The 17,309-nt window shown below is 44.1% G+C and overlaps 1 protein-coding gene and 1 long non-coding RNA gene across 4 annotated transcripts in view; one reads left to right on the forward strand and one right to left on the reverse strand.

Annotated features, from left to right (window-relative positions):
* LOC116919157 lies at positions 1-686 on the forward strand. Its single transcript, XR_004391796.2, has 2 exons — positions 1-236; positions 377-686. It is a non-coding gene; the product is annotated as an uncharacterized LOC116919157 (long non-coding RNA).
* The window catches only part of LOC116919137 (serine/threonine-protein kinase CST20), a 26,683-nt gene continuing 9,938 nt past the window's right edge, over positions 565-17,309 (reverse strand). Inside the window, exons 1-12 of one of the 3 annotated variants that reach the window (XM_032925029.2) lie at positions 12,783-13,261; positions 12,475-12,667; positions 5,858-6,041; positions 4,413-4,595; positions 3,529-4,341; positions 3,204-3,462; positions 3,012-3,129; positions 2,616-2,929; positions 1,683-2,516; positions 1,434-1,609; positions 1,128-1,342; positions 565-1,034 (exon numbers count right to left, since the gene is read on the reverse strand). In XM_032925029.2, coding sequence (XP_032780920.2) covers positions 845-1,034; positions 1,128-1,342; positions 1,434-1,609; positions 1,683-2,516; positions 2,616-2,929; positions 3,012-3,129; positions 3,204-3,462; positions 3,529-4,341; positions 4,413-4,595; positions 5,858-6,041; positions 12,475-12,506 — 3,318 coding nt within the window. In that variant the 5' untranslated portion in view covers positions 12,507-12,667; positions 12,783-13,261 and the 3' untranslated portion in view covers positions 565-844. Of the gene's footprint in view, positions 1,035-1,127; positions 1,343-1,433; positions 1,610-1,682; positions 2,517-2,615; positions 2,930-3,011; positions 3,130-3,203; positions 3,463-3,528; positions 4,342-4,412; positions 4,596-5,857; positions 6,042-8,804; positions 9,138-12,474; positions 12,668-12,782; positions 13,262-17,309 lie in introns of those variants that run through there. The other 2 variants (XM_032925030.2, XM_032925032.2) reach the window with 2 other exon arrangements.

Raw genomic sequence — 17,309 nt, forward strand, 5'->3', positions numbered from 1 at the left:
TAACAATTGTTGACTGCCGCTTAAGGTTAGGGGCAGACGCGGGGCGCCAGACCAGGCCAGAGCCAGACGGACCGCGGAGGCGTGGATGGCAGACCTGGGACGGGGAACCGTCTACCGCTACCGGCAGCAGAGTCATAATACCAGATATATCAGATACTGGCGCGACACACGTAAAATGTGCTTTTTTCAGCTTTTTTTCCAGCGCTAGCACCTTCCGGTAGTAAGCTGGTTTTCAGGTAATCGGGGCCGAGCACACCCGTATGAATTTTTAGTAAAATAATAGCTGTCTACCAATTACATAATTAGTAAACTAATTTCGGTGACCTAGTGTCACTTCTTGCACCCACAGTCCTTTCAAAATTTGATTCTGTATTAGGTAGCATGGATAGATGGCATTACTAGGGAAGGTGCGCCGATATTGAATGGTCAAAAGGAGAGAAAAGCTGGAAAAAAGACTTCAGAAAAAAGACTTGTACTACATTCGAAATGTTTATATTTTAAAATGTCAGTATATTCTGACAACGGTTTCCAGTAGGCCTAAATACCAAGAAAAAGTACAGATTATTTGAACCAATTAAAATGTATATTGCTCCTGTAACAACAACAAAAGAAACGTCCCAGAATGTGGGTATTCAAAAGCAGATTTTTTTCTGATTATTTACATAAAGCCACACTGAAAAGCATTCGAAAAATTTAGAGCCAACAACCCAATGGGAGAAAAGTTAAGATAAAATTGAAACAGGGAAATTCCGACGATAAAATAACGAGAAAAATCTATAATATCACGTTTCAGAAAAAAAAAATTATTTTTTAGTTTATTTTTTATTTATTATTATTTTTATTATTAGTCTCTCGGGTTCAGTGTGCTGCTGGTCTTCTTAAGATTCATCCGCCAAGGAGAAATTATAACGCCCACTCCCGTAGCTTCAGCGGGCCGCAGAGTCGAGGACAATTGATTATTATCTACCGACGGCGCAACTGGTACGGGTTCACTTTTCACCTTTTCTTCGATCGGATGGCTGTGTTTGGGGATTCTTTAAAATAAAGGGAACAAGAAGAACGAGCAGATTTATAATTTGGGTTACGGCTGATTTTTTAAATGTTTGATTTAGTAGAAAAAGACTGACTGCTTGGTGTCTTCAACTTCTTTACGCTCAGACGTAGTGCTAGTACGCTGCAAAAGTTGGCGTTTCCATGCCGGCATGGATTGCTGCCTTTTTTCCTCTAGTTCTCGCTGGCGTTGTTCCTCAGCTTCCTTTTTGGCTTTTTCAGCTGCTTTACGAGCAAGCATCTGCCGTTTCCAGTCGGGAATCACAGCTCCGGTCAAATCCTTATCCGGCACCTAATTTGTGAAACAACACGTAAGCCGTATAAAGCAAATTTCAACAAAGATAAAAAGGTTATGCTGTTACGTTTCACAAAGAATAAGATACCTTTTCCAGGAAGTTGTCGTATGTAAATTGCTTCTCAAACTCTTTTGCTTGAGATTGCTCTTGTTGAACTTCTTCCTTGGCCCGCTCGACTTTCAGCTTTTTAATACCGACAACCGAAATGTCTTTACAGGTTTTCAGCTCGGCGATCAAGTCTTGCTGAACGGGAATTACCTCAACTGGAATCCAATAATAATTTTTTTTTATGGTTAACTCAAAAAAGAAAAGCACAAGAAATCGCGTTGCAAATACCAATTGGAAGAGATGCAGAGGGCTTCGATGGGGCCGATACAGTTTTCGCCAGTTTGTTGTCTGTCTTGCGCAGTTGAACACTTTGAAGGTCAAGAATGCTAATTGACGACAGAGGTTGGGACAGGGAGTTGGTTGGAGCCAATGGAGCATGATGCGGTTGCAAATGTTGTTGCGTTTGGCTGCCAGTTGGCGCACTCGTCACAGGCCTGACGTAGTGAACGGAGTGGTCATCCTCCAGAATGGCAGGTAACGGAGGCGGAGGCGGCGCTGACAAGGACGCATTGCTGAGCAGTGCGACTACGGGACTTTTGGTCGTCTCCATGACTGCGGGAACAATTGGCACGGTTTCATTCCTTTCCGCTACTGTTTGCAATTTGACTTCGTCTTTGTCGGGCAATGACTGAACCTCTTCATAAACATGTTCTCTCTCTACATCGTTCAAGTCTCCTTGCTCCTGTTCCGCTCGGCCTTCTTCCTGTTCCTTCACTTCTTCGAATAGATTCAAAGGTGCGGAAGCATAGACGACAGGCACAGGTATGTGCCGTTGCGGTGGTCGGCTAGATCTGTTGGACGGCTGAGTCAAATTAATCGACTTCAGGTATTCTGACGGTTTGATCAATGTGTCGGTCTCCGAGGGTGACGGAAATTTCGGCGGGATGAAGGGTAGAGCCATATGTTTGCTCAGCAGGATGTGTTTATTACTTCCGATCGGGCCATTGGTGCCCCCTGCCTGATTGGCAGACTGTTGTTGGTCGGCATGTAAACGCAAGGATTCCATTAGCGCGTCACCAATGTCGGCGGGTAGAGACATTGGTCGATTCAAACGAGTATGACCTGTTTGCATAACAAATAGAGAACAGGATTCTAAAACTAGATTTCAAAGCTTTCATTTGCAAAGCAAAATTTTCGTATTAGTTGTTTGAATGTACTGACCTGATTCATTGCGAACGCCCTTTCTTGTATTGCGAAGAAATGAAGGCTTCATTGTTGGATCCTCGGCGTTTCTTGTAGCGTAGAACTGCTTAGTGGCTTCGGCCAAAGTGAGATTTATCGGGCCACCGACACTACTGTTGTCATCGTCGTTACTTCGATCAGATTCGGAACCCGAATCCAATGTTGAAACCAACGACGAAGTTGCGGAAGAACTTTCCACGTCGGCAAGATTTCCCTCTTCCCTCGAGTCCTCGGCTCGGAACGGCGGCGGAGGAGGAGGCGGTGGCGGCAGCGTGTTAGATGAATTCGATTGCCTGTTCATAACAGAGTGGTCCGTTGAAATGAGTCAATACCGTAACGCTCAGGAAAAATTCCAACTGTAAGAATGGAAATTACCGGCTGTGCTCTATTCCTATGGGAGAAGACATCGCTACGCGGTTGAATGAACTGTCTGATTGTCTGGAACGATAATGCGGAAAGTCATTGGTACCTTCTGGTGGCGATCCGCAGAATTCTAAAGCATAAAAGTACATATTTGTAGCTGATGGACGGACGAATGTGATTTTAAAAAGAAAGAAAAAACCTTACCCGGTGGCGGAGGGATGGAGATGATATCGTCTTCATCATCTGAAGACATATCATTCCGAAGAGCACTCGGATTTTCATAGACGCTTCGGGGATTGGACGTCGGAACAGAATAGATCTCCTCGTACTCATTTTCCGGTCCCCGAGCGGATCTCGAAGAAGAGGAAGATGAGGGAGAAGAAGGAGAAGACGAAGACGTCGGCGTAGGTGGCGAGGACAAGGCGGACGATGAACCGGAAGACGTCTGATGACTACTGGTTGCCTGTAATTATTTAAATCATGGGTGAAAACCAATAATCAATAAATGAGTAAAACAATGATGACATACGTGGAATTCTTCCGATTGGACCGCTTGTATTAGGTTATTATTATGATCGTCGTCGTTTGTTACGCTGGCAGATGAATCCGAACTGTCGCATTCGGAGGCTGACTCAGTCGTAGCCATTTTTGAACTGCCAGAACGGCATCGCGCAGTTTCCGAGTCATTCAATTCGCTGAAGCCCGCTCCAGCTAAGTTTGCTGGCCGTTTCTTCTCGTTCAACTTGCCAACAACAAACAATTCTTTGACACGCGTGTACACGATTGAGTCTGGATCGTGCAGATAGAATGGCTGTTGCTGCTGGTCACTGAGTTCGTCGTCATGACTGTGACGGTGATGGCTGTGACGGTGGTGATGGTGGTGACGATGGCTGGAGCTCAAGTTTTGGTTTTTGCGGTTCTCCAGCTGATCGGACGGATTTAAAAAGAAGCTTGTTTGATTGGGTACGGCTCTTGACAGTGTCGATAATTCCATTTCTTTGCGAGGATGCAAATAGAACGGCTTTCGGTGTTGGCCGGAATCGTCTTTTATAGTTTCATTTCGTTTCCTACTGAGAGTAGGCTCGGATTCAGTGACCGGTGAGTGACACGTCGAGCTACTCGAGTGCAAGCAATCGCAGCTTGGAGAGCAGGACGAATCGATATCATCTTCTTCCTCCACTTCTTCTGATACTTCATCCAGTGTGCTGCAATTGCTTTGTGCTGAACGCTGTTTGGAACAGACGCAGCTGGGTGACCGACTGCTGCCATCTTCCGATTGTAACATCATCAAATCCGATTCGTAGTCTGGATCGGTGCCATTCTGCACCAGCAGCGTCAAGCACTTAAAAAGGGAATCACAAATAACAATGAACTCACCGCATCAAACTAGAAGCAAACGTAACGTCAACCTACTTCCAATTGCTCGTTTTCTGCTGCATCATTGAGCGGCGAACGGCCGAACTTGTCTAGAGTAACTTTGGCCCCTTTGGCCAGCAGCCAGCGCACAACATCGACGTGTCCACGACTGGCAGCAAAATGCAATGGCGTAGCTCCATCACCGTCCTTGGAGTTAATATCGACGGCTTTGGACGAGACCTGCATGGCCACCCGCAAAGTGCTAAATGAATTAATTTGTCACCGGACGTTTGAGGAATAAACAAATGATCACAACGCGAGGAGTCGGTATTGGCCAGATGATTATCCGGCCCGAACTGGCCTGCAGACCCATTCAGTTACGAGAGACCACACAATCTTAGCGAGGTGATCGTAACGGCACATCTTCAGGTGCTCGACCGATCGGGGGCGGAAGAAAAACATGGGAAGAATAACGTTAAACTCGCTAACTGGGGTAACATCGAGCGGGCACCGTAACAGGTGGTTACCGTTTAGTTCCATCTGCTGGCTTGTGATTTCTTATTTTACTGGCCTAATCTTTTGCAAACAAAAGCCAAATAGGGAAATACATTGGAAATGCAAGCAAAAAGAATATTTCGGCTTGGTGAAAATATAATTGAACGTCTAAAAAAAAACAAGGAATCCAGAGGCCGACGCTTTTACGGATAGGCTCGCTTAATTGACACGGATGGTGAAACGCAGCCATCGTCACTTAACGGATGTTTGATAAGAAATGTTTGATGCTGAATGAGAGAATATAGCAGCCACAGGCGAATGAGCACGATCTTTTTGTTTAGTTGTAAAGCAACGCCAAGTTATCACGTTGGGCGATGAGCCAAACTTGCTTCGATATTGGTAACATCGAATGACATTGGTAAGATAACTTGACACCGCTCTGACTGTCAATCTATTCTCTTGCGATGATTCACGATACGAACTAAAATGCCCTCAAACGGAAAAGACGACCGTTAGTTTATTCCTAGACTTGATGGCTAGTCGGTCTAGCGCTGTCCAACATACAAACACGGGCTGACTACCACCAATGTAATCATCATAATATTGAACGAATGAGAAAAAGGGGTTGCTGTTCTATAGTCTTCTTCACGCATCAGAGAAATCAGTAGTTGTTTTTCTAAAAATGTCACAGATTGTCCTTTAGTGTTGTCCCTAAGGCGATGACCGCCGTGAGAACTAGCTCATCGCTTCTGCCCTTTAGGTAAAGAAATGCACTCAAACTGAACGTCATTTTTCGGACATAACTGTTCAATTGCGGCTGTGGACTAGGCTTAATACATATTAAAACGGTGGCATTTTTCGGGTTTAAACATTTCAGCATTTGCATCGTACTTCATTCTTTATTTCGCTTCCTTCTTCCATCGACCTAACGGCGATGTAATTTGATGAGGAACAGTGGCCTGCACCCGGGAATGTTTGGTGGATTGAACTCATTAAATTATACTCACCATCCATTGAAGACAAGAGAGACAGCCCATCTGAGCGGCAGCGTGAATGGGAGCCATTCCATCTTGAGCTCGCATGTTCAGCGAACCGCCTGCATCGGTTACCAAGTATTTAAGCACCTCCAGATGACCCTCCTGGGCGGCCAGGTAAACTGGTGTCACGTCGTTTTCCATTTGCATATCAGCACTATAAAACAAACAAATGGTCTGTTAAATAAATCGGAATAAATTGTTCCCGACAAGAAACAAGTAGTGAAATCAGGGAAAACACATCGAACACATGGAAATAAGAAAAAAGGAGGTCACGTTCATGATAAGTTAGGCTTAGTTGCATAAGGCAATGGCAATCAGCGCTTCATCTGATTAGCCCATCAATCCGTGTTGACGGATCAAATAGAAAGCGACGGATCAAAAATTGGAATGGGAACACAAATACTTGTTTCATAGTAACTGGAGCTAAAAATGGCTCCATCACGCTATTTTGTGTACGTAGTTAGCCTACAAGCAAACTTGAGTAGGCTACGATTTCTGAGTCGTTGCTGGAGGCAGCTCAACAATATTATACACTCGGAAATTGAAATGTCGGTAGCTAAAATTTAGACTATTTCCAGGTGTTGATCTCGTTGAAAGGAAAGATGCAGCTTCATCTTCAGGCTTCCACGAATCACTATATTACCACCGGCTGGCGTCGGATAACTTTAGACAAGAAAAATGCCAATTGGCACGAGACTGACAGTCGATTGACAAAATAAACACAAAAGTGCTAGTTGCAAGCCTCTCGTGGGTTGATAGTCAAGGTCTCTGGCCTCGTCGGTCATTACGGAATTATTTTATACTGAATGTGATGGCAATAAACACGTTGCTTCTAGCCTCAAATAAAATACACCATCATTCAACGCAATGTCTAACGTGATAGATGTATCCTGTTAAGCATTTTTTTTTTTTTCTGTGGGTCTGTTTTGGCTTTTCTATTTCCTGGTTTTGTTTATTCTCCGCCCATGTCACACTGCTTAAAAAAACAAAAAAACAACCTTCCTATGAAGTTTTTCCACATTCGGAACATTCGGAGCATTCGGAGTTTCTCCACTAGTTTTAAATGTGCTGCATCCCAACAAGTTCTACCAGGAGAAAACGAGACGGAAATGTAGAAACAGGATGTTACTGGAGATCCCTGTTTGACCTAATAGCCCTAAAACCATACAGGTAATAAGAAAACCTGTACTTATACTGTGACAACAACTTGCTCCGCAATGAGGGCAAAAGTCAAATTGACACAGAACAAATGAAAAAAATAAAATAAAATAAAAAATAACAAGCAATACGACCAAAAGAGAATACGAGTGTATCCCCATGTCGTATGATGTAGGGTGAAACCCGTTGTTGGTAAAGGAAACTAGTTATTTTACTCATCTTCAGGATTGAGTCACGTATACTTATGTTGTTGTTGATTCTGACTTCCTTGAAGAAAGTCGTAATCGGGGTCAAAACTAACTTTCAGAATCAGATTTAGAAGCTCACATTATCTCTAACCATCAGTAAGGATGATGGACATGAAATAATGCCGAAGATTCTCCGGAGGCGTTAGTAATAATGAAAATAAAAAATCTCAAGAAATTATCAACAAGAAAAAGATGCAGGAAGATAATGGCTGTTGGTCATTACACGGAGGGTGGAAAGAAGACCCATTTTTTTACGTCGTTGTTAACGTCTATTTGAATTTCCTAGATTTGAGGTGGCATCAGCACGCACCAATGAAGTGCACGTAAAACACTATCGCGATACAACTTCAAACAGGTAGTTGTTTTTCATCAACATATTGCCGGTTGCATGCTAAATAGCAGAAATTTCGATCAGCAAAAGGTGTTTCATTATGACTGACCAGCTATTTTTGGGAAGACATTTTTAAAAATCTGTTCCAGTGCGATTGAAGTTAGCCGGGCCAACTTCTGCCAGAAAAGGTTGTTGTATTTTTCCTTTGTTTACGTTGCTTTTCTTTATTGGTGGTGGTCACTGACCGAGGGTGTCCTGTCGGCGGTTAAAGAAGGCCTTAAGGATGATGGAAGGCGGCGGACGTGCTTCAAGCTACTGCACAGTTGAATGTAGATGAATTGCCTGGAATTTCCCGGCAGGACGATTGATAAAAGAGCAAATTTTGGGTGTAGATTTCTTGAACTTATTCTTCTCACAGCAAAGTTCTGCGTCGTTGTGCTTCAGTAACGTGACAGTCTAATACACGTAATAGCAACACGATTGATTGGCATGATTGAATCCTATCCTAGGGCTTCTTCGAGCCCGTTTCGCTCTAGTATCCGATGGCGACACTGACGGTCAGAAGCGAGTAATCGGTAGCCAAAGTGCTGAAGCTCTGTTGAATGACGACACAATGCCACAATGGCCAAACAGTTTCGCGCGGCCGTGCGCTTCTTCGCGCATGGACTCCTTCGAACGACAGCCTCTGCGTTTGAAGCTAACGGGCCATGTCGACGCGCATACACACTTTGTGTGCCCGCTGAACAAAAATGAGCAACAAGCGCAATCTCACCGTGACTGAGACAAGGTTAACCCTTCTCGGTGGACATCAAATTTTCTTATATAGCAAACACTAAAAATCGAATAAAGTGCGACAAACGGAAAAGTAATAAACAGGACCATCCGCAGGACCATCCGCAGTAACCGGCGGATGTTGACTAAACGGTACCAAGGAAGAAAGAAGAAAAGGAAGAAAAAAAAATGCGTAATAAACGAGGACTTCATAACCAGTTGAGTGGGCTGGACAGACGTGTACAACACCACGCACCCTGGAATTAGCAAAACTCTGTCTAACCCTCAAGTGAGCTACAAGAGTGCCGACCCAGAAAAGTGACATCACCTGTTTTATTCTCACACAAAAGACAATTCACAAGTTCGGGAACAATAGCTAAAAAAAAAACAGTGGGAATGGACCTTTTACCAGTTTTGCGGTGAGTTGCGCACGCTAGACGAAGAGGATCCGCTGCACACTGCGCCCATCAACAGATCAAAACATAAGCCACTTTTATTTTAGGCCTTTGGCGTCGTCTTCTTCTAGTTTCTGCCCCCGTTTTTCACGACCGCCTCATCCCAATCTGTCGACCAATTTCCCCTTTTTTAGTTAAGTGATCAATCGGCTACACACAGTGCTCGTCACAGCAAACAAGGACGCTGAATTGAAGATTGATCGAAACGCGCATTAAAAAAAACAAAAAAAAAAAAAGAGAGAGGGAAACAAAACGTATGAAACACAAGCGCGACTAGTCAGCCGACTGTCGGCACGAATACTGAACGCACGAACTGGTGAGAAAAACGAAAAGCTAATGGTTGGCCCTGCCCTCCTCGGAGCAACGGGAACTGTGGCTCCCTCTTCTTTTCCGCACCCGCCCAATACACCTCGCGGGTAGAGATGGGTGGAAGGACATTTTACGCGAGTATCGGAGCGAAACTTGTGGAATCGCCGTTCAGGCAATATACACACGGAATAAAAGCAGAAAGGTTGTTTTCAACATCATCATCATCCCTTCACCAATACTTTGGTTTTGTTTGGAACGTCCGTCAGGGAAAATAACGAAACTCCTTGGACTCTTGTTATTTTAAGTTGTTTTCTTTTGTTTTTTCATTCCCTTTCACGCCATCTTCATCTTCATTTTTTCTCCGTCCGCCTCTTCCATGTCTTTCAGCCACACTGATGGGAGATTCTTTCCAATTTAAAATAACAAAGAAAATAATAAATCTGTTTCCTTCCTTTTCCCCCTAAAAATGCAAATTCCTGTAAAAATCTGAGTAAAAGGAGCCGCCAATTTTTGTTTTCTATACTTTAATCTGCCTCTTGGAGCACATCTTTAAATTTGACACATTTGGCCGCGTCTGGTATGAAACGGATGTTTTCATTTGCCAGGCAGACCGGAAATGACGAGGCAACATACCGTTTTGGGAGTCTAGGCCGCAGTAAAAGTCTTTGTTTGTGTATTGTACTGCCCTTATACTTTGTAGAAGACCGTTGATTAACGTGTTGCATTAAACCCCTGTGGCGCTCGGTGACAGGCGGTTTAACTAACATATTAAACGTAGGCGGTCAGAACGGAATCGTGGAAGGAAAAGAAGAAATTGAGTGAAATGTTTCGGCGTCCGACCGTGAGGTCTTGAACGAATTGAATAGATCTGTCAGCCGGGGCACGAATGAATCTCCCGCATCAATGTCATGTACCTCGACGTGTTGTTATTTGCCCTTCCTGTGGGCCAAACAAGAGATTTTCATCTCGTTTTAAGCTGCTACCATTTGCTAAGCTATTCAGCATTCATCGCTTTCTCTTCAATCTTCGAAAATAAACATGAGATCACAACATGACGATTCACCTTGAGAATCGCACGAAGATCTTTGTAAGAGACGGAGGATGCGAGAACGAGAGAAAAAAGAGAGCACTACAAGCATGAAGGAAACGAATGATAATGCATGAGAATTTTCCGTCTCTTTTGCGGGAAGTTTCAAAACTAGCGCAATGCACAAGGGAAATGCGAAACAACAACAAAAGGGAAAAATACATAGTCTGGCGCACACGCTCGCTTATCCGCGTCTTACAAGGAACAAAGTAATCGGATGAGGCTTTGAGTCTTAGTTGGAAAAGAAAAAAGATAAAAGAAAAACAGAAAAAAAAAAATTAAACAGTAAAAAAGAAAAAAACGAGTCTAGCCATTGGCTCAATATTGCAAACCACGTGGATGGCCAACTATTAAACGGTACGCAGAAACGCAGAACAAAAAAACGTACGAAAAGACGAATCACACGGTAATGACGAATATGTAGCCGCTGTGTGAAAAAGAGGAAACAAAAGCGAATGGAAAGAAGTAAAGAAGAAGAAGAAGAAAAAAGAAACCCGTTTCTGGATGATGGTCCAAAGTTCAATAGCCCTCCCGCGCTGTTAGCTGGTGGCGTGCGGGAGCACGCAAGCAACAGGTGTCGGCCTGCGTCAGCTTTTGCCTAGATGAAACCGCATGAACGCACCGCAGCGAGAGAGTTGGGCACGCAAGAGGGGGAGGGTGCTTTCGTCTTCTCTGAACTGACCCGAACGAACCGATGCCGTTATGTATGTAGAACACTCAAAGATGCAGCGTTTACGAAGCAGCAGTAACGATGGTAACGAACCAACCAACTTGTGGCCCGTGGCACTCTTTACTTCGCTGTACATGGATACGCTAATTTTGGCCAATGCAAGAGAAATTTTCATTCTAATGGGACAGAGGAGAATAGTCCGCATGGAACACAGTGGGTGACGTCAAAGCGCTCTTTTATATGACTCAACGCGAAAGTTTCAAATTATTTGTCTTTGTTTACTCAAATGTCGGATATTTCTTAGTTCCTCTGAGCGAGAAACTAATTTTTCAAAGACAACACATTAAAAGGGACAATATTAGTTATTGGACCAACAATCTTGAGCAGGACAATCGAATAATAGTCGTAATAAACGACTGTCACGTTCTGACCGAATTTGAATGAGATTGGGATCAGCGACGCTCTTTGTGTACTGCGCTTGTTGAAAAATCGATCCGTCATAACAGGGTTTACCAAAAAAAAAAAAAAAGAAAAAGAAACAGAGCTGCTCGTGCAGACTCACTGGTTTGTATCGACTTCTCTTCCGTTTTTTATTTAGCATTCCGTTAGGGAAACATCCGTCGACTCCTTGTCGTGCCAATATTTGGAATACAGGGAGTGATGGAATGTAGTTTTAAAAGAAAAACTCATTCTTGTCTAGTGAAGAAAAATATGGTAGTGGTACTTTGATGCAACGTCGACGCTATAAGGAAACCATTAGCAGTATTCACTTGTTCGTTAGTCTTGCCTGCTACTACGTAGAACAACTGGATACAAAGCATTCAAATAACTCGTTGACGTTATGGGACGTTCTGTTATACTTGCAGTTGACGTCACACAATACAATGTAGACGAAAGATAGTGCGCACCGAACAATAGTTCGCACGAACGGTCGGGAGTCTTGGACTCAAACTGAACGTCGAGACTGAACTGGATGTTCCAGCAGCTTCCAATGGAATCGAGTGACAATGACAGAGGCGAACAATCTACCATCGTTAAGAGACGGTGTCACGGTGATAATGTAACCACCAGATGGGCAGAATGTAACACGTCATTCAGAGTCACACCTTTTGGGCCATCTCAAACCCGTATATTCTATTTTTTTACATTTGATTCGGCAGGCTGGTCAGGTGACTGACGTTACGGGAAGCGAAAGCATCGGAAACAATGTGCATCAAAACTGAAGAGAAACCGTAAATCCACCTGAGTAAATCGAAGAAGGGAAAATCTGACAATCATTTCAGGTGTCCGGTTCTTCCACATCCAATTGTTGTTGTTTTTTTTTCCCCCATCAAATACCTAGGCTTTCCCTACACCGCATAGCCTCTTTTTCCCTTTGGTTCCATGGAAAATTCACGCTCTGGAGGATTCTATGCTTTTAAGGGAGGAGCAAACGTGCCCCCCGTTTTCTCTTAATTCCCACTAGAAGACAGGACGGACAGGTTGCGCTACAAATTTTACAATTTTTCCTTACCGATTTCTCGAGAAAAAAAAACAAACAAACAAAAAAGCTCCTTACCTGAAATCCAAAGAAGGCGATTCAATTAGCATTTTGACGCAATCCAGGCAACCTCGAGCGGCTGCGTAGTGAAGTGCTAGTGTTCCCGTCTCCTGCGATGCCAATTGGCATCTCACCGGCTGCTGCGGCGGCGACTGCTGCGGCTTGGTCGGCTTCCGTTAAAAGCCAACGTAAGACGTTCGTTCGTCCGTATCTATAAATCAATAAAAAAGATTTAAAAAAATTCAACAAGTCATCAAGGCACATCCGAAAAAAAAATAGGAATCAATAAACGACAATTGGCAAAGGAGAAGGACATTATGTGAGACCTATTTTGGTAGTAGTACACTTGTGTGCAGAGATGGTCATCGTAGCCTGTATACGCATTATAGGCCGTTTGATTGGGAATGGAATTTGTGCTGCCGTTAAATGAGTCCAATTTCGAAATGCCAAGTGCACTATTGGCTCTCTTGGTGTTACTTCTACTACTTTTGTTGGTACCAACGCTCCTGGTGGAGGATCTAGTTGACGCTCGTCTCAATTTCTGTAACCACACCATCTTCTTAATTCAATAAGAACGAGTTTTTCAGCCAATGACCAGTCGATCAATTCAGCCAGACGAGGGCTCACGAGTCGGAAAACAAACACACAAATAGCCAAAGCTTGGACATAAAAGACTGGACGATTGCACTACCAATGACAACTGCATTGAGTCACTTGTTGCCAACTAATGAAGCCCATATCGGCTTTCACGACCGCTTTTGAAGAAGGACCTTCCTTGTCTCCTCCCGCTCCAATAGCCCTTCCATTTGTTTTCCTAGCCTGCCTTCCGTGCCAATAGTTGTAGGTTGTAGTAGTCGTTTGGGTTCTTGTAGTCGGTGTGGTAATACAACAGCTTAGTAGGTGGGTCTTTGCGCATTTTTTTATCTTGGCTTTTGGTTCCATCCCCCTTCCCCTCCATCTGATATTGGAAAGCTGTTGAGTTTGTTTAGTTGTAACAACTGCTTTTTCTGTCGTCCTACTTTCCCTTATTCAACTTCGCTCAGCGAAGCGCCCACCGCAGGGCTGGACGAGGATGGCCGCAGCGGTGGAACGACGGGTGGGCCTCAAGTACTCAACCTCGAACTGGAAAACTATACCTAAAAAGCTACGGGATATCGACGAAAATGGTGGCATACAAAAACAAAAGAAGCTAAAAAAAAAACGAGAAAATAAATAATGGTAAAATACGCAAACGTCTCTAACAAATTGTCCAGCTTTAGGCTGGTGGAAAGGAATAATACAAGTCGACGGCGGTAACGTCCTACAGAACAAAAGGAGAAATTTTTGCAGCTGGAATTTTCTCCAGCAGCGATATGTCGCTAATCTTCTGCTTTGTTTATGTTTTTAGGGGTTTCGTTTTGTTTCCCCCTCGCTATTTCTGGCCCTCCTTACGTTTTTCCTTCTTCGGCACCTATTGATTATTGTAACAGATTAATTCGATTCCTCCTTGTTGGCAAGCGGAGCGTGACGTGCTAATAACAAAACGTAACAATTTGCTACTTTTTCTATTGTTGTTTTCTATTCAATTCTGGAACCAATCAGATATCAACGAAGACTAAATCTGTTTCACCTTTTGAAAGACGCTTTCCCCTTAAAGAAAAACAAACAAAAAACGATTGCTTCAACGTCCAAGATCTGGACGAGGAGTCAGCCTTTCACATCTAGCATGCTGGATCATGCTGGACCAGTCATGTGTCACAAATCAATAATAGCGTAGGCCATTCGTCGTAAAGAAGAAAAAGAAAAAGAAAGAGAGAGTCGGAGGATGGCTGATTTCTCTGGACATGATCACGATAAATCATCAAAACGAATATTATCGCTTCCTCGCCAGGTTCCGTGTTAGCCAACGTGATGGAAAGTTCTTGGCTGGAAGTTGTCGTTCTCCAATTCAACAGCCCTCCACGCAGCTTAGCGGTTGAGAAGAAGTTATGCCACTAGCGAGGGAAAGAATGCAGAAGCATGACAACAGAAAGGGTGCCAAGTGAAACGATAGTGCCAACAACTGTCAAAAACCACTTTCCCGTCTTTTTAAGGACGATCATCTTTTATAAAAATTTAGCAGGTATTTTTTGTTTTGTTTTTCGAAAGAAAGAAAAACGGTTCCGATTCATCTCAGATTCGTTGCGCTCCACTTGCGTTTCGACAACGATTTGTTGTTCCGCAGCTTTGGTTTTGTTCTTGTGGCCCAAAGAGAGAGGGGGGGAGAGACTACCTCTACCAGTAGAAAAGTTTGGGTCATCATGCGTTATTTTCGTTTTTCTACGTTACTTTTCGCGATTACAAGCTATTAAAATACGGCCAATAGAAAAACACAGGGAAAAAAAAAGATTAGATGGCGTGTCAATGAAAACAAAAGGTAGGCGGGCAGCTGGTCCGCTTTCACCAAAGTTTTGATACTACGTTAGCTACGCAAACACATCGTTTCTAGTTATCAACTAAGAGGAATGGGGCGTGGGGACGCGGAGAGAGTCTTTTCTGAATGATATGTGAAGCATATCAACTCACGATTGCACGTGCTTTCTCCAAACGGCAGGAACACCCAGCGCTTAGCAGATTTAATGAAATCAAATATTATGTACCTCTGGTTAGGTACTTTTGTGATGATCAAGGGTCCGTCCGTAGCGTTACCGTGCGAACCGAAATGATGACCTATTTCGTTGAGACTACTCTGGTCGGAGGAGTCATCCCAAGACTTGCAAGCAGACGAGCAGGACCGCACTAGCGCATTATTCCCATACTCGGGCGTTTCCGTCCACCGGCTGGTGCTACGTGATGCCATCCTTTGACGACGGTTGTCAAGGCAACAGCTGAAAATGGCCAGCATGTTGCAGTCGTTGCCTGCCCGTTGCTGTTGATGCTGTTTAGGATGACTATTCAGCTGATGATATTGATTTTGACGAGGACGAACGCTTCCCGCTGTGCTCTGGCTACTGCTAGTATCACTACTGTCGCAAGTCAAAGCGCTGCTGTTGCTTCGGCTACTGCTGGACTGAGTTGTCCCATCATTCTGGCTCCAGCAGCTACTACTCTCCCCGCTTTCACATGATGATAGCGTCGACGTTGTTTGGTGTTCACTGCTCAGCCTTTGATAGTCCCGTCGTTGTTTCCATGACGGCAACGCGGGGCCGGACTGAGCCCTGCCAGTTGATGGCTCATCGCGGTCCAGCGAGTCCAGCGACTTGGCCTGATGGAGCGAGAGCGAACGGCCATGGCTGGCGCTACTTAAAGACGATGATGACGAAGAAATGCTTTCACTACGACGCCTACCCTTCATCCGCAAAACTTTTAACTAACTTTAGGAAGCGATAAAGACCAGTGGATTTAACTCTCTATTGTTTCTTTGTTCACTGTCAATGAACGCAGCTCACTTCCATTTGAATAACTTGGGGTAGAGCAACTGAATAACACATGAATAAAATGAAAGAGGTGGCGCAGTCTTGACAGCTCAGACTACACTGGGACGACGGGCTACTGCAACCAGAAAAGACCGAGGGGGCTGACGGTACCTGAGGACCCGTTGCACGGAAGTGACACGGCAGGGCCAGCATCAAACCGCAGCTCGGCTGCGTATACGTAGCCAGTGCACTGGACACAGGCGGCAAGCGAACGCCAAGAATACAGTAAACAACGAGCTTGAGGAACTCACACAAGCCTCGCAAAAGATGTGGATTGAAGTACCGCTAGGTCGAGAGTTTAACTATTTATTTTGGATTTATTTTCTTTTTCCCCGTACGGAATACAACGCCTGGCTCATATGCAGTTCTCAGTCTATGCAACAGCTGTCCATTGATCGCTAGTCCGTAACAACCCGCACGTTAAGCGTCAACGGCATGCTCCCTCTCTTGAAAATGAACTCGGTAAGAATTGCGTGTCGTGAGCCAAAATGCCAGGGGTAATTCAAGCCAGAAAACCGACTCAAGATTCCCTTCGCTTTTTGTTTTGAATTTTTGCTGAATACAAAGGGGAATGACCAACAAATTACTGTAAAAGGGAGGCGAAATATTGAAGTGAATCAAAACTGAGTCTTCTGGATCAACTGGATGTGAAGAGAAAAAGGGGGTAATCAAGTAGTCATTATGAGCGGTTTACTTTTTTCGTTAGTCTCTCTGATTATCGCAATGAAAAAAAACGGGTGCGACACTTTGTACGGAAAAGAATTCAGTCGTTAATGAGCTACCTAATTTCTCACCACGGCCCTTGTCTTTCGTGATGTTTGGCCTGCGAGGTCTAGAATGGACGCTTTCACTCATTTCAGGTTGATTGGGGGAGAGATACTGGTCACGGTTCGTCCTTCATTTTGCCTCGTTCTCTTAGTACGTCTCATTGAACTGCGTCAAAAACGACGCAATGAAAAGGTAATCTACTTTTTTTTTCCCCTTCAACTTATTTTTAAAATTCAGAAACCTATACTTTCGTCGTATCGCAAACTTCAACTAGACTCCGTTAAAGCAAAAATGTGGGAATTACCAAGTACTCGATCTGACCGGAGCACCTTCCGTTTATGGTCAGAACAGAGCACGAGGACATTCACGGTCACTGATTCGCGTGCGATTTTCTCGTTCGCAACGCTTAATCGGTTCAGTGAGAATTTGTGTTTAGTATAAACATAACCGGGAAACATTTTCTCTTTGACCATCTCTTTATCGACGTAGGCAAAATGTACACTTTCCGCTAGAATGGCTTCGATTTGCGCGTGATTCATTCTTGACTAAATTAAGAGATTCGATCGTAGTCGATGCCCCTAGTTTGTGGATGAATTATAACGTGACGTAGGTGAGTCTCTGTGGACTCCGTCGTCCATTTGCCGACTTCTC

This window comes from Daphnia magna, linkage group LG3 (genome assembly GCF_020631705.1).
Source record: "Daphnia magna isolate NIES linkage group LG3, ASM2063170v1.1, whole genome shotgun sequence".
In the NCBI taxonomy this organism is placed as follows: domain Eukaryota; kingdom Metazoa; phylum Arthropoda; class Branchiopoda; order Diplostraca; family Daphniidae; genus Daphnia; species Daphnia magna.